This window comes from Labrus mixtus, chromosome 15 (assembly GCF_963584025.1).
Source record: "Labrus mixtus chromosome 15, fLabMix1.1, whole genome shotgun sequence".
In the NCBI taxonomy this organism is placed as follows: Eukaryota; Metazoa; Chordata; class Actinopteri; order Labriformes; family Labridae; genus Labrus; species Labrus mixtus.
Genome location: NC_083626.1, coordinates 2477944 through 2505227, shown reverse-complemented (window position 1 = coordinate 2505227; position 27284 = coordinate 2477944). Strand labels below are relative to the sequence as shown.

The window sequence follows — 27284 nt, the reverse complement described above, 5'->3', positions numbered from 1 at the left end:
AAAACGATTACTGTCAATTATGTCTCAAATTTAACTCAACATATGCCAGTGATCAATATTATTATGGACATTTTTCTGGTTTTCATGGTTTCATGACAGATTTAGTCATGTTTTCTTCATTTTTCCAATTAATTGATATGTAAAAATTGACCTGAGGGCCACGTTGAGGGTTGATGGGGGGCCGCCAGTTGCCAACACCTGCTCTAGATGTAAATGGGTGGATCTTCACACATTTACTTTTCTCAACTGTTAAATTTCCTAGTATTATTTCAACTCAGATAGTGTCCAGAGAAAACACAGCAGCTAACTTGAACACATCAGCTGATACAAGTAAAACAGATAATGAAGCTGATGAGAAATATAGATTTGTTTATTAAAGTTAATTCTCTGAAACATTCTCATAAAGGAGCCACAAGAAAATGTAGTACACTGCATCACAGTGTAGATTATCACAATAGGAATTAACACCGCAATAGAAATCCCCAAGCTGTCATACATTTTTCACTTTAGCATGACAAAACATTTACAATAAACTCAAATTGTGCAGGTTCAAATTCAGTAAACTGAAAATGAACCATGAACCTGTCCTCCTGCAGCATGAGAAAACAAAATAACATGGAAGTAAAAGACAATGTTGACAAAAATGTACAGAGCATTTTCTGGCACTTAAAGTTTACAAGTCAGATAACCATCAACCCATCAACCCACAGCTGATTCTAACATACCTGCCAGGAAACAGCCAATACATTTCTGAACTCATCATCAAGAGTAACACACACTGATGTTCATGCACGTACAAACCAAACTATTGTAGCATCTTTCATAACATTTCAAGACTTTTAAGGATGACCCTGATAAAGGCCACACACCTAAACTGAGTTGTTAATAAGTTGATCTTCATACTATAAGTGTTGCTGGAGCATTTTGATTTCTGCGCACAAGGATCATGATTCTTTTTCTCCGATCTCTGAGGTAATGTGGCAGCAGTACAAATACATGATTTAAGTTTAGACAGATTCAGTTAATAAGAAGCACATCTTAATTCCAACATAGCTTAACCATCTTTAGTCTATAATATATTGTTGCTGGAATGTTCTTCAGTCAATTCAGGTTAAGATTCACGACATCTTAACCAACAATAAAAACAAAACATGGTCCTGAGTTTCAGTTTAACACAATGTTACAAGTCAGTGTTAAGGTTTTTAGGTGGAAGACAGTATCCCCAGACCAAATTGTAGTACAACCGGTCAATGTTTGGCGACTCCATCGCGCTTTTTACCAGTCTTTGTCTTCAAAGAATTTTTGTACAGAAGCAGTCTCTCTGTGGTGTGAGGGGGCAGGTGGTTTCTCTTGGCTCTTACGATACAGGCTGCCATGGGACAGAGCCTGTCGAAGCCCCCTGAGGTGGCTGGTATTGCCAAAAGCTTCATGGCAAGGCGCTGGAGTTGAGGGAACCGAGTAGCAGATTTCCAGAACAGCAAACTGTAGTTGCTTTCCCACAGTGGTTCTGCTAGATACACATCGAGTTCTGTCATCTTCGTAGTCTTAGCGGGTGGCTGGAGGAAGTTAAAGATCGACTTGCGCTTCAGATCATTTCCGCCGACTCTGTCGCAGTTGTTATGGTTAGGGCTGACACCAGATGCCTCCATCAGTGTGCTGGCTTGGCTCTCCTCTTTACCATCTTGCTCATTTTCACTCACCTTGCTTGTCTTGTCTATGTCTACCTCTTCAGAGGAAGATGCTGGGGCCACCATACTTTCTAACATGGCTTCCATGATGATGCGAGCCTGATTCTTTGACGGAGGAGTCAGGAAACCCATTTGGTCCTCAGCATTAGCATCAGAAAACGGCTGGGAAAAAAGTCATGAATACAGGTTATGAGTGAAGATGGGAATGATTTATATTTATTTCTAACACAGTGACAAATTATATAAATTAATAAAAATTTGCGGAGCATGGCATTCTAATGCCATGATGCAATCAATCATTGAGTTTTAGTTTACTGTGTGTTTAATGTGTGAATACTGTCTAAATGGGGGAAAAACAGTGTTTGTGCCCTCATTCAGTACCTGCAGTTTGATCCGAGGGTCAAGAACAGCAGCAACTATTATGTCCTTCTGATGAATCATTGCCTGAAAGTGTGTGTGGAGGCCTGTGCGCAGAGCTTTGTTGAAGTGAGTGTAGCTGGTCACAAGGTTCTCCAAAGTCTTATCAAGGCCAATGAGGGAAGGTATGATGAGAGAGATGGTCACTCGGTTTCCTTGCAGGACCTGGAATTGAAGAGGAAAAAAAGAAAATGATTTCATATTATCTATATATCCACATCACTCCCTCTTGTGTGATTTTTCTTACATAACACAGTACTACAAGTACAGTAGTATATAGCAGTAAACAGTAATAAAAAACACCAGATATGCGCAAGTTCAAACGTAGCCCAGTTTGAAGGTGCTTTCTCATTTAGGACAGAGTTTATGCACTGCTAACAATTTAGCTGTAGGCATATATTAAAACGACAATGTCCTTTGGAACGTGGGATAACTTGGAGGGATGAGAAGAAACTGAGGCTTTTACCAGCGTCAGCAGTGTGCTCTCTGGTAGATTTTTTGAGGGATTGGTTAAAATATGATAAGGTTGCCTTGTTACTATGATCAGGCATGCACAACTACATAACTTTCCATTGCTCTAGGAATAGGCCATTGACGAAGACATTGTCCATTGACCTAACCTTATTAAACCATCTGGTTCTTGTCACCTGCCTGTATTGATAACTGGTTTGCCATCTACCATACAGAATAAATAGAAGAGGCTTAGTGCCAAAAGCACTTAACTTATTTATACTTGGAGAAAAACACCAATTTGTATTTCATTTAAGAATCTTACTGAACATGTGATCTTGCTTTCATCCCTTCATGCATGAACTTCTGTGTCACTTTCTCATTTACCTGCAAAGCCTCCTCAAAGGGCTCAAGAAGACCGAGGATATCAATAACCTGCTCTCTCTTAACAATAACCAGAGGCGGGGCACTGGCAGTGTCATTAGCTTCGATGCGAGCCTGGGCTAGGAGAGTCATGACGGCGCTCCAAGTGGACTCCTGCACCATACGGCGTAAAGATACCATCATAGAGTTCCAGCGGCAGTTGCTGGAGGAAGGGAACAGAGAGATGTTGCATTCCTTCAGCAAAACCTAGACAATAAAATAGGGAGAAAAAAAGCTGTCTTAAAACTAGGGCTGTCAAAAATAAATCAGCAATTTGCGGTTAATTGATCATTAAAAGAATGATGCTAAATTAACTCAGATTATCTGCCTTTAATTTGATTTCATCCACCCAAGAGAATGACAAACTAATAACGAGTGAACCACCTCCCCCTCTCTACTCCTCCCACACCTGTCAAGAGGAGAGACTATGAACATGCTCTGCAGAGTATCACAAGGACAGAGACATCCTTCTGGTATGTTTCTACAGTGAAGGCAATGATTGAGGTGTCCTGATTTAATCAAAGCTTTCTTCTTTGTAATATTAAAATAAAAGCAAGACTATGAGATCAAACAAGTTTGTGTATAAAGTTAAATGTAAATGAAATTAGCCAATACCGATAATCACTGAATAAGCAAATATCGGCTGATATTATCAACTGGCCTTAATCTGTCAGGCTCTAGTTAAATTATGATTCTACATGACTATATAGCTCACAAACAAATCTTTAAATAACCAGAGTAGATGAGACTGTTAAAATTGTTTGGTTAATTTTTTCCTATTTCTCTCTCCTAGAGCCATGAGATCTTTTCATAAAACATTCTAAATAACTCTACATATTACACAACACTGACTTTGAAAAGGCTAACTATCAGGTCCCGTCATCATGAATTTCAAATCTATCAACAAAAACAAAGACTTGCTATTCCCATGCGGCACCTTTGTTAAACATAAACTAGTATAAAATATATCTTTCAAATCAGAAGCATTTATTCCATTTCTCTTACCTCGCTCCAGTAGACACTGCTCCTGAAGAAAGCCACCACGTTGTGGACCTGAGAGAGAAGGTTTTCAACAACCCTAGAAGTCTTCAGTGCCTCCTTTATCACAAGCTGCAATGTATTTGCTACACAGGCGGTCTTGGTTCCGATCTGCAGCTCTGAAAAAGGGTCCTCCGCTTCAGACATCTGGTCTGACAAAAATGCCACGATCTCATCTCCATCTGGTTCTCCCCTATTTGATGAGCACATGATCTTGTAGTCGCAGAATATGTTGTTTCCAGTAATGGCTTCTTTGGCCTTGTTAGCGAGTACGTAGCCGATGCTATGAGGAAAGATGCCAAAGCTCAACAGGACACCTTCAAGCTCTCTGGCCACAGCAGCACTCTTTTTATGGCTGATGTGACGAAATGCCACAACGGGACGCCGTATCTGCCAAGAATCACTGACAAAGTGGAGCTGTACAACAATAATGGGCTCCGCCACTGGATGGGATTCATCTCCTGCCCAGAGGTCAAAGGTGACATGAATCACGCCATCACCACCTTGGCTTTTGACAAGACAGGCTTGAAGGTCACGGATGAGTTGCGGCTTGATAGTTCTCTCCACATCATCATACAGCTGTAGGCCCAAAACACGCTGTGATAGCTTGTTGGATTCAGGTCTGATAGTGCTCATGAATGACCTGAAGCCCGCCCCTTCAACAAAACTGTAGGGAATAGAGTGGAGATGAATTGGCACTGTACATTTTTCAAATGAAATGTGTTTGTGTGTATAATGCAAATATCCAAAAACCCCTCTGCTGTAGTATGTGAGCATAAACCTAACACTTTTTTACTTGCATCAGAAATAAGAAATGCAAGTTACCTAAGTGGCAGCATGTCTTCAGCAATCATCCTCAATGCTGCATCTACAATCTTTTTGTTGTCCACTGGTGCAGCAGCTGGTGCAGTTCTTACGTTGAAGCTGGGACTTGTACTCAAACTGGAATTAACAGCCATCTTCTGATTGGTTTTGTTACGCTCCGTCTGCTTGGTCTCTTTCTCTGGCTTGGCATACGTCTGAGCAAAGAAAAGGGAGAGTGACATCAAGTTTAGGAATGTCTTGGAAGCAATAAATAAATTATGTTGCTGAGGCATTTAAGAAAATGAAATGCAGAAAGCTTACCACTACATGAGTTAATGGTTCAGTGTCTAATACAACGTCACACTTGAAGTCCACCTGCAACACAACATACAATATAATGCACAAAACTTTCTTTGTTGTCATGTACAATCATTTTTATATTATTTGCAGTACAACCTTTCAATACTAGACCATATTATGTTCATTATCATAGGAAATAACAGTATAACGTACATATTACGTCCAATACTTGATTTCATTTTACTTACAATATTACTTTTTAAATCTGCGATACCCTATACTGTTAATGTTTCATTATCCTGTGCAATACTATTTTTCCACACTGGGCTTTATCATGTTCATTACCATGTGCAAAATAATTTTTTACAACATTACTACTGTAATATAATATCCCTTTGTTATCATGTAGGATCCTATTTAGTATCATAGAATATTTTCCATTCATTGTATCTTGTGCAGTATAAGTTGGGCAAGTAGTATTGGCGTTGTCACCGAGCGGAAAAATTAAGCTAATGCACGAGCTGAAACAAGTGCAGCGTGTTGAGACAGAGTTTTCAATATGACGACAGCAGAAATAAACATGTTTACAGACTGGTACATAGAACGATGTGACTCCTAACAGTTTATGCCTTTTCTGGCACACACTGAACCAGGGATGATGTTTTTTTACAACTTGTGCATTTTGATTTTATGAAGAACAAAAGAGTTACATTGGCTAGGTTGACTGACAGGTGAGCACGTTGTAGCTCTTTGCTGGAAGCTATAAGGCCCGCCTCAGCTCCCCCCTCGTAAACCTGTTTCTAGCTTGACTGAAAGTAAGGTTGAGACAGCATTTTCAATATGACGAGCCCCATCACTGGGCCTCAAAATTCCTCTTCAGTTATCTACAGGTGACGTCACTATGTCCATGTTTTATAGAGTCTATGGTTGTCACTACCATAAAACCGAGCCTGGGTCTGAACTGCAAATACTAATGTCAATAATGTCAATACTGCTGTACTTAGTGTTCTCTGTTACTTTATTTGTTATATTTCTATATATCCTATTTTAACCTTCACCCACTTCAAACTTTATTAAACACCTTTATTTGTTATGGTTTTTGTATTTTGCATACATGTTATGCTCTTTTATTTCATACTCTAATATTGGACCCATGTGGCACCATCATTTCCTCAAGGACTAATAAGGTTCTATATTGTCTTATCTTAAGCTGTTTTCATATTTTTACTTCTATAAATTTCTAGAAAATTTCAGATTAACTGCCCCAGAAATCTTCTTGAGTTGGTTGTTCACCCATGCACCTTACAGCGGGACACTATCCCTGTCAAACGGGAAGGTAGGAGAGGGGGTTCTCAGGAAGCAAGACATGATGCAAAAACAACAAGAATTGGTGGACGAAGCAAGTGCTGTACGACACTATAATGAGATTTTTTGTCTTTTTATCAATGCTATGTGTAGTGTGACACGTTCATATTATTAAGTTTGGCTGTTTGTGTTAACACATGCAGCTTACTTTCAGGAGTTTTGTGCAAGTGTGAAAGCACTATTATAAAGTCTATTGTATCATTTGTAAGTAGCATCAGCATAACCTCAGCATTCTGAAAACAGTCACCATCAAAGCTTTCAACAGCTTCCCTCGACAATGATTAACTAACTATTCAAAAATGAAGTAATAACTATTTTTATTGAATAAGTGCTTAAGTCAGTAAGAACATTACCTCTCCTTCAACAAACTGTTGAATGTCAAGAGAAATGCTGTCAGCTTCATCTTTGTACAAGCCCAACTCTATTTTACGCCTGATGGAGGAGTTCCAGTGATTCTTTACAGAATTATCTGTCCTGCAAGAGCAACATAAAAAGTCAGTTTTAGTCTCTGAGTTTTCCCTCTTCAAAGGAACTAAAACATTGTTATGTCAACCTTGATTAAAACATGTTAAATAATGTGTCAACTGTTCATCTTTCATCTTTTCAGAATAACATTTAAGCACTGTGAAAGGTACCTCCCAGGGAGCAGTTTAGCAATCTCAGACCACCGGTTACCCAGAAGGGAGTGGGCTTTGTAGAGAATGATGTCTTCTTCATTAGACCAGGAGCTCTTCTTGACCATCGGGTCGAGGTGGTTGTGCCATCGCTCACGACACTGTTTCCCAAACCGGCCCTTAAGGTGCCTGGCAATCAAGGTCCAGTGCTTGGGGCCATACTTTCCCACTAGCTCTATAATCTGTCAAGAAAAATACCATTTTAAATTCAAGAGAAGAACAGACAATATGAACACTTCTTGTTTAACCAAAGTCCAAATCAGTCACGTGCTGCGTTATTTTCCCACCTTTTGATCTTCTTCGCTGGACCAGGAGCCCTTTACGATAACAGGATCCAGGTGCCTCTGCCATCGATGCATACACTGTGACTCTGACCGCCCCTATTTGAAGCAACAGAAAAGGTCTTCAACTGGTTTTGTAAAATGAGTTTTATTATATACAATACAAATAATTCTACAAAGAGAAATGTATTGCTTTAAAAATATTCCCGTTTTAGTCCAAAAACAAAACAGTCATAAATGCTTTAAGGTTTTCTACTTTTGCAATAACTAAACAAGTTTCCATTGTTGATTAATTTATTTACTCTCACTCAATTGAAAAGCGGGCCCTAGGAAGAATAGCTGAGCTCTCGGGTACAGCTAATGGGGGTCCTAACAAATTGACAAATGAACAAATTGACATTGCTTCATCTGAGAACTTACAGGTAAAAAGCTGGCAATAGCTTTCCAATCGTTTCCCCCAAAGCTGTTGATCAGGATTTGAAGATTTTCATCCTGTATACAAAAGAAGAAATCAGTTCAGATATTCATTTTCAAATTAGCCAAGTCAGTAGTTCTCAGCCTTTTGAGTCACAACCCCCAAGTACAGTATCCTTGGGTTTATATCCATGAGTGTTATTAAATGTCCATGGAGCCGAGGCTGGGAGGCTAAAAAAATCAAACAGGAGGAATGAGTGGAGGATGACATGCAGCAAAGGGCCAAGGCCTGACCCGAGACCCACAGCCGCTGCGACAAGGACCATAGGCTCTGCACAGGGGGCGCATGACATAACTGCTAGGCTATAGGCGCTCACTCAGTTTTGTACTTTAATAAGATTATTTTCACAGTCCAATCCAAGAAACCTGTAAAACACATGTTAGCATCCCTGGATAAAGTAAAAATGTATAGAAAACATAGTCATATATCATATACATATAAATAAAATCATTCTAAAAGTAAATTACATCAGGTTACAGGAGATATTTCTTCCAGTGCAATCTCCCTTCCTGTCCTCTACTTCCTGTCCTCTACTTCCTGTCCTCTACTTTCTGTCCTCTACTTCCTGTCCTCTACTTCCTGTCCTCTACTTTCTGTCTCTCTCTTTCTGCACTCAGTTGTTTATGTTACTGAAAGTACATTAAGTATCCAGGTATGTCAAACAGCCTGTTAAGACTCATTTATCTGTTTATTTCATTGACATGTAAGTTGTGTACACGCCTCTTAACCTTTCTTTTTCCTGTATAGAATCGACAACCAGTCAACAGAGAGAGGAGACACATTTGTTGACAACCAGTCAACAGAGAGAGGAGACACATTTGTTGACAACCAGTCAACAGAGAGAGGAGACACATTTGTTGACAACCAGTCAACAGAGAGAGGAGACACATTTGAGCAAGAATTTTCAGCCATGTTTAATGTGGCTCTTCTAACTAGAATGGCACGTTTAATTTAGTCAGCAAAACGTCTACATTAAACAGTTTGAAGTCAGAGAAAAATGTTCAGTATTCACATCAGGGTAAGTATAACAAGTCTCTTTTTCACCACTCACCTCCTCATGAGTCCATTTCACGTTACACTTGGTGTCTTCTTTCTTATCTCCAGAGTCAGAGTCAGTGTCAATGCACAAACTGCTGCTGTCTCCTTCTTCTTCTGTGCTGCAACCACACACAAAACTATTTAAGGCATTTAAAGGATTCAAACACTTTACTAGCACTATCAAACTCAGACACACACTTCACTCTGTCAAACGGCTTGTTTAGAGTAACAATTAGGCAATTACACAGAGAATTTGATAGAAATACTAAAGTTAAAGAAAGACAATAAAAACAACAAACATCACGTCCCCGAGGGGAAACGCTTTCCACACTTACCCGCGTGACATCACTCTTTTCTCGTCTGGAGATGCAGATGTGTTATCTGGCTCCCAGCGCCTTCCGTTAACTCAAACAGTTTAACAACTGCTAAAACAACGAGTATTTATACTCATACATGTATGTTCGACTAACATCTACTGAATAAAACCTGTGAAGACACTAGAAATACAACTACCGATTTGTAACTCGTGGTGTTGTTCCAGGAGAAATTTAACCGGGGTTGGAAGACTTCTGTTTCTTCTTCTTGAGTTTTAGTGGCAGCAGGCATCCAAAAAGTAGCATTACTGCCATCTGGTGGATTTAACTACTCTTAGATTTTCCTCAACAGACCACTTCTCAATAAATAGTCAATAAGGTATCTTCTGCCTCTCCCTCTCTCATCACAGTCCAGAACACTTTTCAGGTTACTCTGTCTTTGAGTTAGAGACCAGATGGATGTTTCCCTAGAGTTGGCTGCTGTATGTGACCTGTGACCTATTAACCTTGCCATTACGACCTCTGTTGCTCCCCCTGTATCTCACTGCATCTTTTTTTGCTCTAAATTGAATATAAATGTCTTGCCTTTGTCTGATGCTATTCCTGTTTAAATTTTGACCAATGTGATTTTTGGGTTCTCTCTTTTTTCCCAGCATGCCTCTAACACTGTTTTCACCACCAGGTATCTGTCTTTGCTTTGTATGTGTTTAATATCCCAGATAAAGCACCTCACAAAGAAGTTCATAACCTATAAACAGTTTTCATTCCTTTCCATACTTCATCCGGTACTCAAGTTATCTTCACATAGTGCCAGAAAACATGATGGGGATCAACATCTTGTTCCCCATGCATTAAGGACCCCCCTCAACTGGGGTGTAAAGCTCCCACTGGGTGTAAAGTATGATGCATTCAGTCCTCTCAAAATGGAGAATGTTATTTACATGAGAGGCAGTGAATTCTAAACTCAATCACACAGTGGAAATTCATTATGCAAGGTGTAAGAAACGCCCATACTGAATCCCTGTCTACTTGTCATCAGGCCTCCTAGGTCAGGGTTCCCAAACTTTGCCTTGGCCTGTGACAAGGACCCCCATATACCATTTACCTCCAGTGGGGACCCTCTCCTGTACGTTTTTGTGAATTCCCTTAGTCATTTATTACATTCAATATGTAGTTTTGTTGTGTTATTTTACAATATTTAAAGATTTTAATACACAAAGAACACAAAGTTGTATATGCAGTGATCAATAACATCTAAAAAGACACATCAGAATGTTAGGCATAATATTAAAGTGACCCCTTAGTAACCCCTAGTGGTCGGGACCCCCACTTTGAAAACACTGTCCTAGATAACAACAGGAAAATACCTTGTGCATCATATGTTCCAGCATACAGGATTATTATCTCAGAAACTGAGGCCTAGTTGTTCTTTCGGCATTTTAGTACAACTTTCTGACATTCTCACCTTTGTGGTGTCATTTTTGTGGCAGGAATATCCATCTTTCTACGAATCTGGCACAAACATCAATTTAGCCCCTAAGGAGGCATGGGCAGGAGGGAAAAAGGGTTTATTTTACCCTCCAGAAACTATATTGTGTAGACCAAAAACTATCCTGAGAGGAGAGCATATGAATGTTTTTGGTGCTTGAGAAAATGTTGGTGCCCACCAAAATGTGCACAGGCAATATTTTCTTGTGAGCAGCAGAAACTATCTCATGCACACCCAATAACCCTCCCGTGAGCATGGGAAACTTTCTTCTTTTGCCCATGTCCTCTTAAGGGCTCCGTATATTTTTGGGCTTAAGGATGAAATTATGTTATAGGAAGTTGTTCCACTATAACAACCTGCAACCAACACACATTTTCCCCTACATGATGTCTGCCTTAATATTTGCAGGGATGTCTGAAAAGTGGACATGTGTGATGACATAACGTTGACATTGGTATGGTGCCAAACAGACTTTGAGCGACTGCATTCTCAGCCTCTCGCTTGCATTTTGTCTCCCTCAAGTTGCACCATATTTTCCATCAGATTTGACCTGAGCGTCTGTTCCTTTTAGTCTCTTAAAAAAATAGTAAAAATATTGTATTTTATATGTATTGGTATCACAGTTTAACAACCGAAGAGATGTGCTTTATGATAAAAAAGACAACAATCTAAATTAAAACCAAGACACAAACGCATTCACTGATTCATAGTTTGTGTAATACATGATTTAACAAATAATATCCCTCATGCCAACATACATTGCAATTTGCATCTGTTAAGTTTTCTGTAGACAACATGTAAATGTGTAAATATGGATCTGTCACACCCCAAGTAACACACAAACACAGTGTCTACCAGTCTATAGGGACATCATGATTAGGGTACTTTAATGGTGACAAGAGAAGACAATATTATATGCCCTATTCAACAAAGTTGAAAAAAACATCCAAATTGTTATAAACTAATGACTTCATGCTAATCTTTGTCTAATATCTGAACATTGTCAGACTTTGAAGTTTTCAATAAGGGGTGGAAGAAGTATTCAGATCAAAAATAAAGAATACTCTATTATCAGTGGTGTAGTGATGCCTGAATAAGTGTGTATACTCTTTATCATCTATTTATTTTTGGGCTTTTTATGCCTTTATTGAAGAGACAGGACAGTGGATAGAGTCCAAGTGGGAAATTAAATGGGATTCAAACCTGGGCTGTCCGCTTGGAGGACTATGACCTCAGTACATGGGGTGTGTACACTAACCACTCTGCTCCCGGCGCCCCCTGAAGTGGGTATACTCTTGATTTGTATCCCAAATGTTATTTTTAATGGCCCGTCCAGCAAATGATAAAAGGCCTCTATTATAAACAGTGACATGTTAGACTTCTCTTGCATATTTAGTCAGTATGTAACTGCCAATTAGAGAGAGAATAGGGAGGGTCATCCCTTCACCAGCCAAGAAAAAAACTGCTTTTAATCTTTTTTGTATTCAGTCGCTGTGAATTTATCCTTCTGAATGTGTTTTTAGTGCAATAACAAGATCGCAGGCTATTTGAGTTGTATCAGCTTGTTGGGAAGGTTTTCAGTCTGTATGTTAATTGGTCAGAAGACAAGAAAATGGAATAGTCCAAGTCCATCTATTACAAGTAATAAGGCAACAAGTTATTTTCTTTTATAACACAGTCCATTGTTTCTGTTATGTACAAATGGTAAATACATGTAATGGTTTGGCAGTTTGATATATGAACTACATTCACACAGGCTCAGAGCTTTGCTTCCACTACTACCTGGTCGGTAATCCTACATTGTCTTCCTCTTTGTTTAAAGAAACAACACTGATGGCAACCAATCTCTTTGATAAATGGGGGTCAGAGCAGTTCAGGTATTTCCTATTTTTGATATAGACAAAAAAATCGACAGCCATTTCCCTGTAAGTGTATTTGGTTTTACTTGCAAAGCATTTGATACAGTGTTCTTTAAATGGTCAGCTTTAAACAAAACCAAAACACGTTTTTAAGAATCCAAACATAAACAAGTGATGTGAAGAAACTGGAAGAGAAGAGTTTTTTTTAATACCGGTTGTTCAAACAAATCTTTCTGTAAATACATGAGAAAATAAAAATAGAAAATAGTAATAATAGAAAAGTGTATCAACCATCCCTGCTAGTTCCACGTACCATCAATCACCAACTTCACTTCCAAGTCATAAAGGCACCTTTTGGTTTACATGAATAATCACAATTCACCAGCATATAATCATTCTGCACAGCTGATTAGATATTTACATATGTTACATACAGCATGGCAATCTAATAATATGAAACATTTCTATAATAAAGAAATTAGACCTCTGTCATGAAGCTTAGTGTCACTTTCTATACTCGCTAAAGTCCATTGCTGCAACTTGTACTTTTACATTTTTCTTCATCATTTTTCTTTTTGCTATTTTTATTGTCTTTGGTTTTAAAGGAAGAATGTGTGATATTTTACACATAAATACAGCAGAAATCAAGTTTATCCTATTTAAATGTCATGACTGACTACAATGAGTGAGAAGCATGACTCCCACCAGCGGTGTTGTTGTGAGAGCCGTGTTTACATCATGTTTACATGGACGGGACGGCCTTGCATATAAAGCTATTTTAGTCAAGGACTAGAGAAAAGAAGAATGACACAGCCTTCTCACAGCTTATTTGGATGTCATAAGTTTCTTTAGATCACGATCATTCTGTGTCAATTCCTGTGCAATGTGAAGCTATGAGTTAACCAAAGTGTGCTAACATTAGCCTGCTAACACAACAATGCAGGACACAGGCAATTGCAGCTCAAGCAAAGGACAATTTAGTCCACCACTTGTGCTTAATTATGGTGCATTCTAATTTATAACTCCTTTGTGCGAACGCGAGTGGAGAGGGGTTGGAGGTGTGTCTCTGGAGGAGAGCAGAGGCTTTAGAATAGAGGAGGTGACACCAAATAGCAGATTGTTTTGATTCAATGCTGGTGCTCAAGGGCGACATCTACTGGATCAAACAGACATTCTTAAAGAAGAAATGTAGTGGATGTGATTTGATCATCTTTTACCTCATTAACTGACAGTATAAGCTCGCTCTGCAACACAAGATCAGAACCATCTGCATTTGAATGCTGAGCTGCTGATGCACAGAAGTCTATCTGTATTTAAGTCAGGATTGTAGAAGTTCCCTGTGAAATCTGTGGATATGTGTGAAACCTACTTAGACAGCCAGACATTTCCCTGCGTCTTAAATCCATCTCAATGTGAAACCTGTGTAATGAAGTGTGTTTTGATAAATGCTGTCACAACATAAACCTGTGCATTATTGAAGCAGTTCAGAGTTTTGTCTTTTAGAACAGTTTGTTTGTCTTAGACAAAAAAATATAAAAATGCCTTTGTCCTTTATATGTTCCTGAATGTCATCAAATTGATACAAAGCACAAGTACAACCTGGAGCTATTATGTCCCTCTTCATACAAGAAATATGTTAATTAAGATCTGCTTTTTATTTGAATGAGATTAATGAAACAGATGACATATATACTCTATTTCCTGCAGCCATAAAGCCTGTGATATCAGATCAAGATTTTATGCAATTTCATACAGACCTAGGAGCTCATGTGATTGGTTATAACTGAAGCTCACTCTGAATCAGAATACAATATTCTGATTCTGGGTTTCTCCAACTCATACCGTTTTAGGAATATCTTCCAAGCTGCATCCAGTTTCTCCTCCCTGACCCTTCCTTTGCCCTCTAATTGCACCAGCAATCTCCGGTCCCCAAAATGACAAAAAATATAGTGTTTGCACCCAAAGTGTTTTGTTCATTCTCCATCAACATACTTGGGACTTCTGTAAAAAAAATAGTTTTGAATATCTTAATGCAAACTTTCTCCATTCTTGGCATGTACCCGGTCTGTCTCACACCATCAAGAAGAACTATTTGGAAATCCCTTCTGTAGTGATGCCATGTGGGATCTCTACTATGTACACAATGAGCTCTTATTTTCATGAAGTCTTTGGTCAAAGAGTTTTAATAAATCAATCGCCCTGTTCAAAGGTTTGAACAGTTAACGACTGCCTCACAGAAAGCTGTCTTCAGTGGCGACATATGAGAAGCCATTGAAGGCGTTGTTGGCGCTGGTTCCGGCATTGAGCTCCGGCGTCCGACTCACCGAGTTAGGAACCATTTCTCTGGTGAACTCTGGATCAATATGCTGAGTATCAGCTGGGCCTCTCTGGAAGATGAAAACAATAGTTGAATGTGATAATGCATGACAAGGAGTCCTTATGAAAACAATGGATGAGGTTTATTGTAAGTTGTCTGCAGATTAAAAGCACATAAGAGAACAACTGCACTATCACTGTTCACTACACTTTATTTAAACACCAGAGTAAATTAAATGGTCTCATTGCTCCTTTAAATGGCTAAATGTAATGTTGAAAGTTTACTGACAGGCAGCCTGAAACAACTCACCACATTCGGGTTGTAAGGAGGAGTGGTTCTCTTGTGGTAGAGGTCGTCCCAGTTAATCGGTGAGAAAAATATATGGTTCTTTATTTCCAGCTATAAATAAAAAACAAATACATATTTACATTATTGACATTTTCCATTCGTCTTGTTAAAACTAGGAGACAGTATGAGGACATAGGCCATAAAATAGAGAATTGTAGGATTATGATGTTGTTTTTAACACGAGAGATGGAGATGAAGGTGTCATATGTGGGAAGTGGGCATCCATGAGCAATGTGACAGAGAAAATGTTTGTAACAGTATTTACTAGCCTACTTGGATGGGTTTTGCAGAGCTAAAATTGCTATGTATACTTTAATTAAGCAGTACAGTGGTACTGACAGTTGTGATCTTAAAGAATCAGCTAGACTGCTTTAAGAAGTATTTTCCTTAGTCAGCACTTTTTTATTTGATTTATGTGGGCGGCTATGGTTCAGTGGTAGAGTCGGACGTCTCGCAACCGGAAGGTCTGGGGTTTGATCCCGAGCTCCTGTAGACACTGTTGTGTTGCTCCTGCTGCATCAGCAGATGCATGTGAATGAGTATGAATTGGGTGAGTTAATTCTGATGCTCGTTTTACACAGCAGCCTCTACCATCAGTGTGTGAATGGGTTGGTGTGATCTGCTGAGTAAAAGCGCTTTGAGTAATCAGAAGACTAGAAAAGAATCCATTTACCATTTGTTCAATACAGTATGTCTCTATTAACATGCTATGTAGCATAGTCACAGGCTAATCCGTTTTTTTACTTTCTTCATAACAATAGTTTATTTGAGGATTTTCTATCACGATTAAGAATCCACCATAACAATGAAACTGCAGAGGTGAAGGTTACAAATGATTGACTTATTGGCTTACCCCTGGTCATGCTGCTTTAATCTTGTTGCTTAGGAACCTAAAACACTTAGCTACTAAATCTCCCTCTCTGTTTGCATTCATGCTATATTAATGCATTTTACAACCTTTATATCTTCAAGTCCCATGTTACAGACTATATTCCTTCCTGGGAGTATTTGTGCTGTCTTGTCTTAAGTTTGGGTGGATCATTGCTGTGGACCCGCCTTAACTCAGTTTCCCAAACATGGAATAAGCATTAGCTTTAAGTAGAGCTACATTGAATTGAGTAGTCCTAAAACATGTTTGGTCTAAAACAGGTCTGTTCTTTTTCTGTAAAACCATCTTTGTTAATGTGCAGCATAAGTCATCTTTTTTTTTAACATAGCACACTCACAAAGTCGGCGATGGCTCCGATGCGTCTGTGCTGGTCCTTCTGCAGTAGACCCACCAGCAGAGAGCAAACAGCGTCAGACTTCCCAGGGGGCAGGAACAGCGGCTTGTGCAGGATCCCATCGTACATTTCAGTGACATCACGGCTGTAATAAGGAGGCTAAATACGAGGGATCCGTAAAGACATCATTAGTTCTATATTTTTTTTAAATAAACTTTTTTTATAGTAAAAACAGACACTGCTTGTTTTCTTCTCAAGGTCACACAGAGCAGTTTTGATCAGCAAGATCACATATATAGATGTATACTACATTCATGGTTCTTACCATGTATTACCATAGACTGTATAAAACATGGACGTAGGCTCAGTGACGTCACCCTTTGGTTCCTGAAGCAAAATGTTGAAGCCCATCGATGGCGGTGGCCATAATGAAAATGCTGTCTCAAACTAACTTTGAGTCAACCTAGTAATAGGCATGGAGCTGGAGCTGAGGCAGGCCTAAAACCTCCTGACAAACAGCTACAACAGCTTGCATGTGACCCTCTTAAAGTGTGTGCTGATAAAGACATGATCTATTCAGACCATATGGGGTGTGTATGGGGTCAGGGTCTTTTGGAGCCAGGCTCAAGTGGTCACTGAAGGAACAGCAGTTTTTTTGTGACTCCTGCATTGGCTTAATTCTTCAACATCAAAGTTTGCCGCTTGTGTATGACACAAGACTTCATGAATATAAGCTAGAAGATGCAAGTTCATTGCATGGAAATTCATGTGATATGAAGTTGAATAATTTTCTTTTCATGACATGACAAAATTATTTAATTTAATGACATCAAAATATCTTCTTTGTAATTTGAAAAGCATCTATTTTTAAATCAGGTTATAATGCAATCTTTTTTTTAATGAGGTAGCAGCATTTCACATCCATACAAAAACACGTACCAGGCTATAGATCATCTCATAAAGCACTGTTCCCAGACACCACCAGTCCACTGTCCTGTCATAAGGTTCCTTTCGTAGAACCTCTGGTGCCAAGTACTTCAGACAGCGGACATGATAGAAACAAAGTGAAATGAAGAGGGAAAAAAAGTTGAGAATAGAGGAGATGAAAGAACAAAAAGTAATACTCAATACTCACAATGTCATGGGCAAGAGGATTTATTTTCTACTCTACACTCTGGACCGTATGACTTCCATGTTTTATGCACTTTTTTTTACTCACTTCTGGAGTTCCACAGAAAGTAGACGTGGTTCCTTCTGCCTCTATTCCTTCTTTACACAGCCCAAAGTCTGTCAGCACAACATGTCCCTGCACACACAGAGCACAAGATGGAGTCCTTACTCAGTTACACAACAGAAAAAAACCCAATAATGACAATAAAGAGATTTAAAGAAACAAATGTGTCAAATACATTTCACTCACCTGGGAGTCTAAGAGAATATTCTCTGGCTTTAGATCTCTGCAACAGACAAGAACAAGTAGATTATCATGCAGAAAGTTCATTTGTGTATTTACTCTTCAGTGGTTTACAGCAGGCCATAAGGCTCTACAGCTTATATGTGATAAATAAAGATTCAAGCAAAGTTGAAAAACAAAGTCTTCCAGTTAATAACAGAAGTTGTGACTGACCTGTAGATTATGTTTAGAGAGTGAAGGTAACCAACAGCGCTTGCTACCTCGGCTGCATAGAACCTCGCTCTGGGCTCTGAGAAACACCTCTCTCTTTGCAGGTGAAAGAACAACTAGAGAAGACAGAAAGAGAGAGTGTCACATGGGTGGGCTTGCCAACAGGTTATGGAGACGATGTAGTGAGAAAGAAACACATGAAAAAAGAGGAGAGGAGTAATGAAAGTTTTTTCTCAAACAGCAGATGTTACACACACGTCAATACTGAGTATCTGCACAATAGCATAAACGCAAAGAAAAGCATGTGTTAGACAAAGAGGTCTTCTGATTGCACATGGACTAGATGTTCCTTGTTTTATTTGATTTGTGTAAATAAATGATTACACTGGCCAGTTATTTGTCACAGTTGGGACAATAGTGCTGATATACTATACTTCAGTCAGGAATACTCTCGTCATAGATTTAACCATTAATTGCACTTGTGGTTTGTACAGTTTCTATTTGTATTTAGTTCTGCTCTTAGCTCTCAGCAGTATCAGTGCCACATGCTAGAGATTTTTGCTGAGAGCGCAAACCTTTTAATTCCCCCCACGGGGACATGCAGAACATGTGCATGTAATGATACTGACATCTTGCAGACATAACAAGCAAACAATTTATCCTAGAATATAAAATATGCTGACTGAAGCTGGTGGAGGTTGGGGTGGTGGAAGGAGAATTTCACAGCAGTGTGAGGCAGAATGGTTTAAATAGAGCGCCTTGTTGTCAGAGTGTGATAATGATTGGTTGGCATTGGGGCGGTTATCTTGATCAGCTGATGGCTGCTCGCGGGCAGGACTCTCGTATTCCGCCTGAACTAACGCAGGGCTCCATGTATGAGAGAGATTGGTAAGAAAAACAGGATCTTTCTGAAGAAAGCAGATTCACGTTTATAATGTCTCTTTAAATTAATACGTCATTTTGTTCACCGCAGATGAACTTTACTAATTTAGTTACAGGCAAAACCAAGCAGAATGCATCATGACTCAGTGGAGTAGATGTAAAAGGAAACTTGATTATGACACACACACACACACACTCACACACACACTCACACACTCACACACTCACACACACTCACACTCACACCCTCATAATACATCTACAAGGTCTTAATCCTATTGAAAGTGGCTTTTATTACATGATACATCAGCTATCTGAAAATATTATTATTGATGTTGAGTGAAGCACCATTAAATGTCCTTGTTCCACTCTGCTAAAGCCGTTTTTGTCCATCTAATCTGCAGCTTTTTTTCAGAGAAGAGGGTCATAAAGCTCGCTCATCAGTTTTTATATGATATATTCTGTGTTCATTTATTGGTCTATCTAGTTTATGAACCATACCTCTCCTCCATTTACATAGTCAAGGACAAAGTAGAGCTTCTCTGGGGTCTGGAAGGAGTAGTGGAGGCAAACCAGAAATGGATGTTTCAGACTCTTCAGCAGCACATTTCTCTCTGCCATTATGTTCTTTTGCTAAAGAAAGGGAAAAGGGAAAAATCGAAAAGATGTTGAATAATGAAAACATCTGTTTGCATGCTAAACTATGCAGACACACACACCTTTTATAGCTGACTTGTTGTTTCTTTTTTGACACAAATTAGACATTCTGTTATATCCTATTGGGAATTCTGGCCCATAGAATTCATTAAATTACTTGAAAAGCTCTCATTCAATCTTTTCCATTCATTTCTTCTGTTTTATATCACGCAAAAGATGAGCCTGTGACTCTTTAGCTACAGGAGCGGAGCCAAGGGGCGGCCAGGGCCCCCATAGACCTCTGATTGGTGACCCCAGTGGCCACACCAAAATCCTGATATATGATTGGCTATTAGCCTTGTCAGAGGCGGGACTAGTGTTTAAACCAACTTTTTGGGCAGTGTTACAAGGCTGCTTAAGATTTTCTTCTCATTTCAATGCAGCATATTTTGGTAGTATTTTAAATTTGGACTTGATCATACAACTTCTTTTTCAGTACTAAAAGAATTGAGTTAGACAGAATCTTGGTTAAAATAATAATTCAACAGTTAGCAAGCCAGCTAAATGGGCCCACAGTGACACAGTCTAGGACTTGATCAATGAAGATAACTAAAATAGAAAAATGAAACAGACGACTTAACATCCAACATTGCTAAATGTGAAGTGTGTTTGATCAGATATTCTCAGTGTGTCAGACCAACACACAAGTGGTTTATGTGCTTGGAGTTGTAAAATCTGTCCTTTGTACAGAACGAGCTGTAGATTAAAGGAGATAAGGATCATGTTGCTAGTCCAAAACTGTGTTTACTAATAACAGATACTCGCAAACATTTTCTCTTGGCTCATAGTTTCCACTGCTAAAGCCTGGCACATCAGAATACTGTGAAGCTCAAAAAAGACTTTTCTTTATTCATCTCCTGATCATACGCTGATGTCTGCGTTTCCCCTAAAACTGCATTTTAAAGGTGAATTTTAATTCGAATTTTAATCGTGTGTCGATTTATAACAAATACCATCATTACATTTTCCAGATTTTAGCTTTAAGAGGATTAGAATATAACTGTTCTTTATAAATGTTTAATTAAAGTTGTCAGCACGCTTTAAGTGAAGTTTTAGACTTGTACTGTAGTGTAAGTACGTGCACAGCAGAGCCCACCTCTTTTTTCTTCAGGATGACTTTCTTCTGCAGCACTTTGACGGCGTAGAATTTGTTGTCTGCTTTGAGCTTGGCGAGCAGGACCTGCATGAAGGTTTGTTTGTTATTAGCTTGTTTAATAAACAGCCTTTGCCACCATCTTGATACACGGCCGTCAGAACATTTTATCAAACCGCTCCGAGAACAGCCAACAACACAGATAAGAGCTCTGTGGGAACAGATGACACTGAGAAATCTGAGACAAAACACACAGGTTAAGACTAAAAAAAAGAAAGAAAAAAAAGGTCAGAAACTAATCACCCTGCAGCGAGGACAAGACTTTTGAGTAATCAATATGCAGTTTATTGTATTCCTTATTTAACACACTCCACTGCTGCATTATTTGATAGTATTTTGTTGTGGCATTGACCTGATAATGAGGTAACTTTAAGAGGCCTCAGTGGATTGTACGTTAATGATTGATGAAGGAGGCAGCACATTCTGAGCAGACTGCAGGTAGACATGTGTCAGCTCTCTCTCTCCCCCCCTCTCTCTCTCCTTCTTAGGCTCTCTCCTTTTTTTTCTGACAAGGTCAGTGCAATAAAATCACTGCTACAAATTGGATCCACTCAGATCATTCTTAATCTGTATATGGTCCACCCTTATTTTTTTTTTGCGTCCAGCAGTCCTGCACAAAGCCCCGTCACTGAGAACTACCTGCTTGTGAATGTGTGACCTAAATGAGTTATTATAAGGAAACTGTTCAAAGGAAAACACAAGATAGAATCAACATGAATGATAAACACAGTTAAATAATTAATGCTTCACTGTTACCTTTCCAAAGGTCCCCTTGCCAATGACAGCCAGGAAGTCAAAGTCAGTGGGCCTGGCGCTGAAAAAAAGACACAGAGTAATTATTAATTTGTTCAAACTTTTTCGGCAGATAGAATTACACTTTTTAAAGTGTGTCATCTTTTTGAGCTAACATATCATAGAGAAGCAAAAGTAATAAAATAGGTTTAACTTTCTTTCTTGTGTCTGAATCAAGGGATTGCCTACCGCCCAATGTACAGAGGCTATAGTCGCAGCGGCCGTGGGTTCGAATCCGACCCCAGCCCTTTGCTGCATGTCATCCCCCCACTCTCTACTCCCTACATTCTTTTTAAAGATTTATTTTTGGGCTTTTTGTGCCTTTAATGGAGAGATAGTACAGTGGATAGAGTTGGAAGTCAGGGAGAGAGAGTGGGGAATGACATGTGAGAAAGGAGCCACAGGCTGGATTTGAACCTGGGCCGCCCGCTTGGAAGACTATAGCCTCCATACATGGGGCGCACGCACTGACCTCTGCGCCACCAGCGCCCCTCAGCTGTCCTATCTAATAAAGGCAAGTGTCTGAATTTGACATATAGTAAATAGCATATAAATATAATGTTGTATAAAGTTCAATAAAATAGAAACCTGACCAATGAAAAATTACTTTTACCAATAACAATACAAGTTCTTTTTTGCTGGCTTGGTAGCTGTTCATCATGTGGAAAATCTCTCTGTGTATGACTTTTAAAAGAGCTTTATTATATGTATATTATTCATGATGGCTGTGAGAGCAGAGGTACTGACTGTGGGTTTGCTGAAGGTCCCAGGTTGACATCATCTTGAGGAGAGGACGATGGTGTCCACTGCTGAAGGACAAATAAACAGAAAACAAGTGAGCAACAGAAAGGTACACTTTGCATTCACGAGTCTGAATGAACATACATAGACCATGAATAACTGGTATTACTCAAATGTACTTTAAACATTACTATTGAACATGAGCATCATTTGAAATATAAACTTAACAATGTTAGGCAACAGGTTTGTTCATGCTGATATGCCAATTAGACAGCAAAGCAAAAGATAGCTTATATTTCCCCTTTTTTTGGCTGACAAAAAAAGGAAGAATACCAAAAATGGGGGTTTAAATATTTTGCATTGAGGACCTAGACTTGTTGAAAATACATCGTTTCTAATTTTGGTTTTAACCTGGCATTAATTAAAAAGAAAACGGGTGTGCTGTTGTTGGAAGATGATCTAATGTGCAGTAAAATAATCTTTAGTAAACTACAGGAGAAACAACCACACCTGTATGAGATCTTCAGGATGTGTTAATAATAATAACAGTTGGCTCAAAAACAACCTTTTCTTAAAGATGAAACTTAAACTGGACTGTCTGTGTGACGAGTTAGCTGTCACAGGCCCGGGTAAAAAGGAAAAGTCGAAAACATAATTATTTGAAAATTAGAAAACAGGCTGAAAAGGACTCACATTACAGCTTGCCATGGCCATTAACCATTCCACTCCCACTGGAGATCCAGCATCAGTGTTGGACAGACCTGTGAGAGGAGAATAGGAACAAAGGGACATGGCATCAGCAGCTGTGCAGGAGGGAAATGTTGTGAAAAATGTTGGATCCTAACCACAACCTTCTGTCATTTCAAGAATAAGAATTATTTAAATGAACCCACACATGACAATTAATAAATCAATACATTTACCAATCAATCAATCATTTTTGAGAGGAGGTGTACACCGCACTAATTGTTTTTCTGTGTGTGTGTGTGTGTATGCAATCAGCTGCTGACCTCAGGATGATGGGATGCCAGCCGGGGGATCCAGAGGAACTGGTAGTTCTGGTTTGTAAGGAACAAGATGCTGGAACAACGGAAACACGGAGAAGGACATTGTGTTAATAACTTCTCCTGTGTGTGCATTTGAGAGTGTGTACATGAGAGGACTGTATCAGTGGACACGTTTACACAGTAAATATTGTTGTTTCATTCTCATATCTTTCAAAATATACGGGATGTCAAAGATCTCTCACGCACACACACAACAAAACACACGGAGAAAGACAGAGAGAGAGAGAGAGTGTACATAACTTGTAATTCATTTTCTCCCAAGCAGATTGTCTTTATTTAATTATAAGCACAATATGATTGAAAATGTACATTTCACATTGACATTAATGTTTCTGCCTTATTGCAATTTATGTCATTTTTTAAATTGTCATTATAAGTCATTTAATTAGCTGTTACCCTCTTGAGGTTGGAACATTATGAAATTTACCGTACATTCATAGTAGCTGTCAAAAATGACAAAGGAGTATAAGGGCCACATTTAGGTGATTTTGTTTTTTAGATTTTGTGATTAAAGTAATGAATTTACATGAATAAAGTAACAGATTGATGGAGTATGAACTCTCTGTGGATTGAACTGTGATTATTTGTGTTGGGGTTTTACTTATGCAGTTATTGAAACTACACATTCTTTTGACACATCAGCATCAAATTGTCAAAAGTATCAGACCCTGAAAAGATACTGCAAGAAACAGGGGCTCTTCCAGAATAAAGACCCACACTGTCTTGGAGGAAATTGTCTCTTGTGTGGCAGAGGAAATGGCGTTGAGGTTTCCCCTTACATACATTACATAATGAAGTTTGAAAGTTGGAGAAGTGAAACAATTCTATGTGATATTTTCTGAACTAAATACACAAACTTTATTCAAGGGAAAAAATGGGTCTCTGGAACACTGTTTGGAGTTTTTAAAAAAGCTACCAGGAGAGTTACTGTTTCACTGTTGAGGGCCCACCACCATAACTTCTAGCGTAGCATTTTATCTACAAACAGTGTTCCAAGGACCAAATTTTCCTCTGAGGACAGTTTGTGTAAAGAGTTATGAACATATACCACAGCATCTGTACATTTCTCCAACTTTCAGATTTCTCTTCCAAACCTCCATAGTGCACCTTTAATATAATTCACAGAACATGATGTGCTAATGTGCTAGAATCAGTATTTTAAAGTTACATAGCTTAACAACTGTCAATTTTCATTCATTGGCCGACCATACACTTCAACCCTACTATTTCTTTTGAAAACCGTGACAATGCTGACATTAAAATAATGAAAAGATGAGGTTAGAGTCTCATAAGGAGGTTCAAGAGATTCATTGCCATTTGAAGAACTAAATGGAAAAATGGCACATTTAAAAACAAAAAGAAGTTTACATTTTTAGCTTTGAGGGAAACCTATGACTTACACCTGACTGACTCACACAGTCTTAAGAATTAAGCTGTGCTTTTTAAGCTTTTTTCCTCATTTTGTATTGGTCTACATTTCATTACTCCCCACAAATTAAGATCTAATATGTTGTGCAAAATTAATATACTTTGACCCATTCACACAGACTTTAGTGCATTTTTTTCTAATTGATATCTTCAAGAGAAAATACACATACGAGAGGAAATGTATTATATTAACATGCAATTCAAATCTGAATAGAATACTGTATAGATGTTCCTGGCTAAAACAAATGCTCTTTATTGGATAAGTTATTAACTGTGATATAAATCAATCTCCAGAACTACCTGATGAATTAATCTGAGGACAAGGTTTATTAATAAAACAGGGACTCAGAAGGTGACCAAAGGCTCATTACTGCTGGTCATGATGTTCATCATTTGACAGTTAAATACTTTGTTCATTCCACAGGAAAGAAAAACTATACCATTGTACTAAAAACAACGAGAGGGAAACTTTGAGGCACACAGCTGCTCTCAGAGCTCAAGACAGGCCAGAGGCTTTGATTCACCAAATCAACCTTGAATCCCAAAAGTCTGCCAAAAAAGTCAAGTCCATTTCACAAACTTGAAACCCTGATCAATAAGAACCATAATCATTGTTCAAGAATATTCTAAAAATATTCAATGTCCTGTTGAATATTTACAACACACCAAATCAAAACACTCCACTGATTTACTACAGAAGCTCCTACGTATTATGAACTTTGAACTATTTAAAGACCAACAAAATATTAACAGCATCCAATAAACCATTCACAGCATTCATTCTGCATAGACCGATAGTGACGTCATGGGATATCAATAACACAAGAAGTCAATATAAACTCAGGTATCTCAGATATCATGTGTGTTCTGAATTACACACGTTATTAGTATTATAGCACAGCTGTGCAATAATGCATGTTGATTATATTATTCCTGGTTCTTCTTGTAAAATCATTAGATTTACTCACCTGTTTGCGTAGGATGAGAAGGTCAGTGCGCCTCCCCGTCGATGTTCGACTGTCATGAAGGAAGGTCGCCTTCATGAGTGAATCAGTAATAAAACCAATGGGGCGGAGCATGTTTCTTACAGTGGTTGACGGGTGTTTATATGTCAAGGGGAGAAAAGAATGGAGAGATTTTAACTTCCGGACTCTACTATTTACTTTCAAAATAAGACAGAACTTTTCTTACTATTTATCTAAAAATTGAAGTTGACAGCTCATTATTTATAGTAGCCTATTAATTACATTATTATTATTTTGTCGAATTTCCTGCAGCATATCTGACGTGTAGCCTGAAGAGATTCAACACGAAACACGTAGGTTATGTGGCCAAATGTTACAGACAATGCTAATAATCCGATTTTGTAAAAATAGCATAATAATATTAAGCTCTAGGCTATTTAAAATTGCTCAACGTTGATTTCTGCCTATTTCTTTCTTAATCAGGATAACAAACACACACCACAACAACACCACATCATTTTGCACATTGATGCAAAAACATTAATGCAAAGTCAAAAAAAGCAAAGTAACTTGAGGGATTTGTGATTTCCTACTCCTGCAATAAAATGTATTTTAAATGGACCAAAAGGCATTTTTCCAGTCTCCTCAGCATCCTCTTTCCAAAGGCGAAAATTAAAACCTTCTCACCTGCTGTTGTTTCTAGTATTAAACATTAAGTTGAATACTTTTATTTTGCCATCTGCAGGTTATGGGTACAAGCAACACTTTCTTTTCTGACCCTGAAGTGGAACAATAAGACAAGTAGTGGAAGTAGTAAGGGCGACAGGAGCTTTTACCACCACACCCGACTGTTGACGACAATATGGACAATAGGGGGATGTGATGCAAGCAAGGTAAGTTTATAGTCAATAGTGCAACATACACAACGACCTTCATAAGAACAGGAAATGCAGTGGTAGTGTCAGATCCCTTAAATAAGACAAGGGGCAGTGGCTTAAATCAGACAAGACAGCTTTGGACATTTATTAATTCATATGGAATGGATGACATGTGTGACCCCAGATTATGTTGACACATACACACATGCACGCACACAAACACACGTATCCCACCAGAGAGACACACAAAGAAGTTGGATTCCAAAAGCCCTTAAACAGTCCAGTAAAATGACCATTATATCACAATATCAAATCCATACAGCATTTTAAACCAATTCTGAAATAAAAACGTAAACATGTAAGCTGACATGTAAACAGCAGAGAACTTCCAAATCCATGTTTAAAGTGCCAACACGTGGACTTGTGCACTCTCCAGTGACCAAAGTGGAGAACATCATTGTGTAAAATCTGTTTGGCTTCACAGTAAAATGCAAATGCATTTTTTTTTCATCTATTACTATATAAAAAGAAAAATAAATAATTAACAAAATGCAT

At 38.6% G+C, this 27284-nt stretch overlaps 2 protein-coding genes across 3 annotated transcripts; both read right to left on the bottom strand.

The window, feature by feature from the left end:
• Window positions 1-354: 354 nt before the first annotated feature.
• mybl2a (v-myb avian myeloblastosis viral oncogene homolog-like 2a) lies at window positions 355-9542 on the bottom strand. Its single transcript, XM_061057438.1, has 12 exons — window positions 9289-9542; window positions 8967-9072; window positions 7861-7932; window positions 7447-7539; window positions 7121-7341; window positions 6839-6959; window positions 5142-5195; window positions 4842-5035; window positions 3984-4683; window positions 2943-3185; window positions 2070-2270; window positions 355-1850 (listed from the first exon to the last, which is right to left on the bottom strand). The coding sequence occupies exons 1-12, from the start codon at window positions 9297-9299 to the stop codon at window positions 1248-1250; spliced, it is 2619 nt and encodes an 872-aa protein (XP_060913421.1). The 5' UTR covers window positions 9300-9542; the 3' UTR covers window positions 355-1247.
• Window positions 9543-14782: 5240 nt separating this feature from the next.
• On the bottom strand, window positions 14783-26007 carry sgk2a (serum/glucocorticoid regulated kinase 2a). Of its 2 annotated transcripts, none has more exons than XM_061058559.1 (14): window positions 25855-26007; window positions 23402-23471; window positions 23085-23152; window positions 22398-22456; window positions 21615-21672; window positions 20802-20885; window positions 19511-19642; window positions 18131-18243; window positions 17924-17960; window positions 17723-17809; window positions 17443-17538; window positions 16507-16662; window positions 15242-15331; window positions 14783-15002 (listed from the first exon to the last, which is right to left on the bottom strand). In XM_061058559.1, the coding sequence occupies exons 3-14, from the start codon at window positions 23103-23105 to the stop codon at window positions 14847-14849; spliced, it is 1089 nt and encodes a 362-aa protein (XP_060914542.1). In that variant the 5' UTR covers window positions 23106-23152; window positions 23402-23471; window positions 25855-26007; the 3' UTR covers window positions 14783-14846. The 2 variants fall into 2 exon arrangements, with proteins under 2 accessions (XP_060914542.1, XP_060914541.1); XM_061058558.1 differs by having other exon boundaries at window positions 22398-22459; window positions 25855-26006.
• Between the last annotated feature and the right edge of the window lie 1277 nt (window positions 26008-27284).

Bases quoted from the DNA above. Each gene is read 5' to 3' on its own strand.
- mybl2a (XM_061057438.1), bottom strand. The intron at 4,684-4,841 runs GTAACTTGCATT...TATTCCCTACAG, and splicing joins GAAGACATGCTGCCACTTAG to TTTTGTTGAAGGGGCGGGCT. The intron at 3,186-3,983 runs GTAAGAGAAATG...TTTATTGTCTAG, and splicing joins GCAGTGTCTACTGGAGCGAG to GTTTTGCTGAAGGAATGCAA.
- sgk2a (XM_061058558.1), bottom strand. From the start codon at position 23,105: ATGGCCATGGCAAGCTGTAAT. The intron at 17,539-17,722 runs GTGAGTAAAAAA...CGCTGTCTGAAG, and splicing joins CTTTCTGTGGAACTCCAGAA to TACTTGGCACCAGAGGTTCT. The intron at 15,003-15,241 runs GTGAGTTGTTTC...TTCATCTTCCAG, and splicing joins CTCCTTACAACCCGAATGTG to AGAGGCCCAGCTGATACTCA.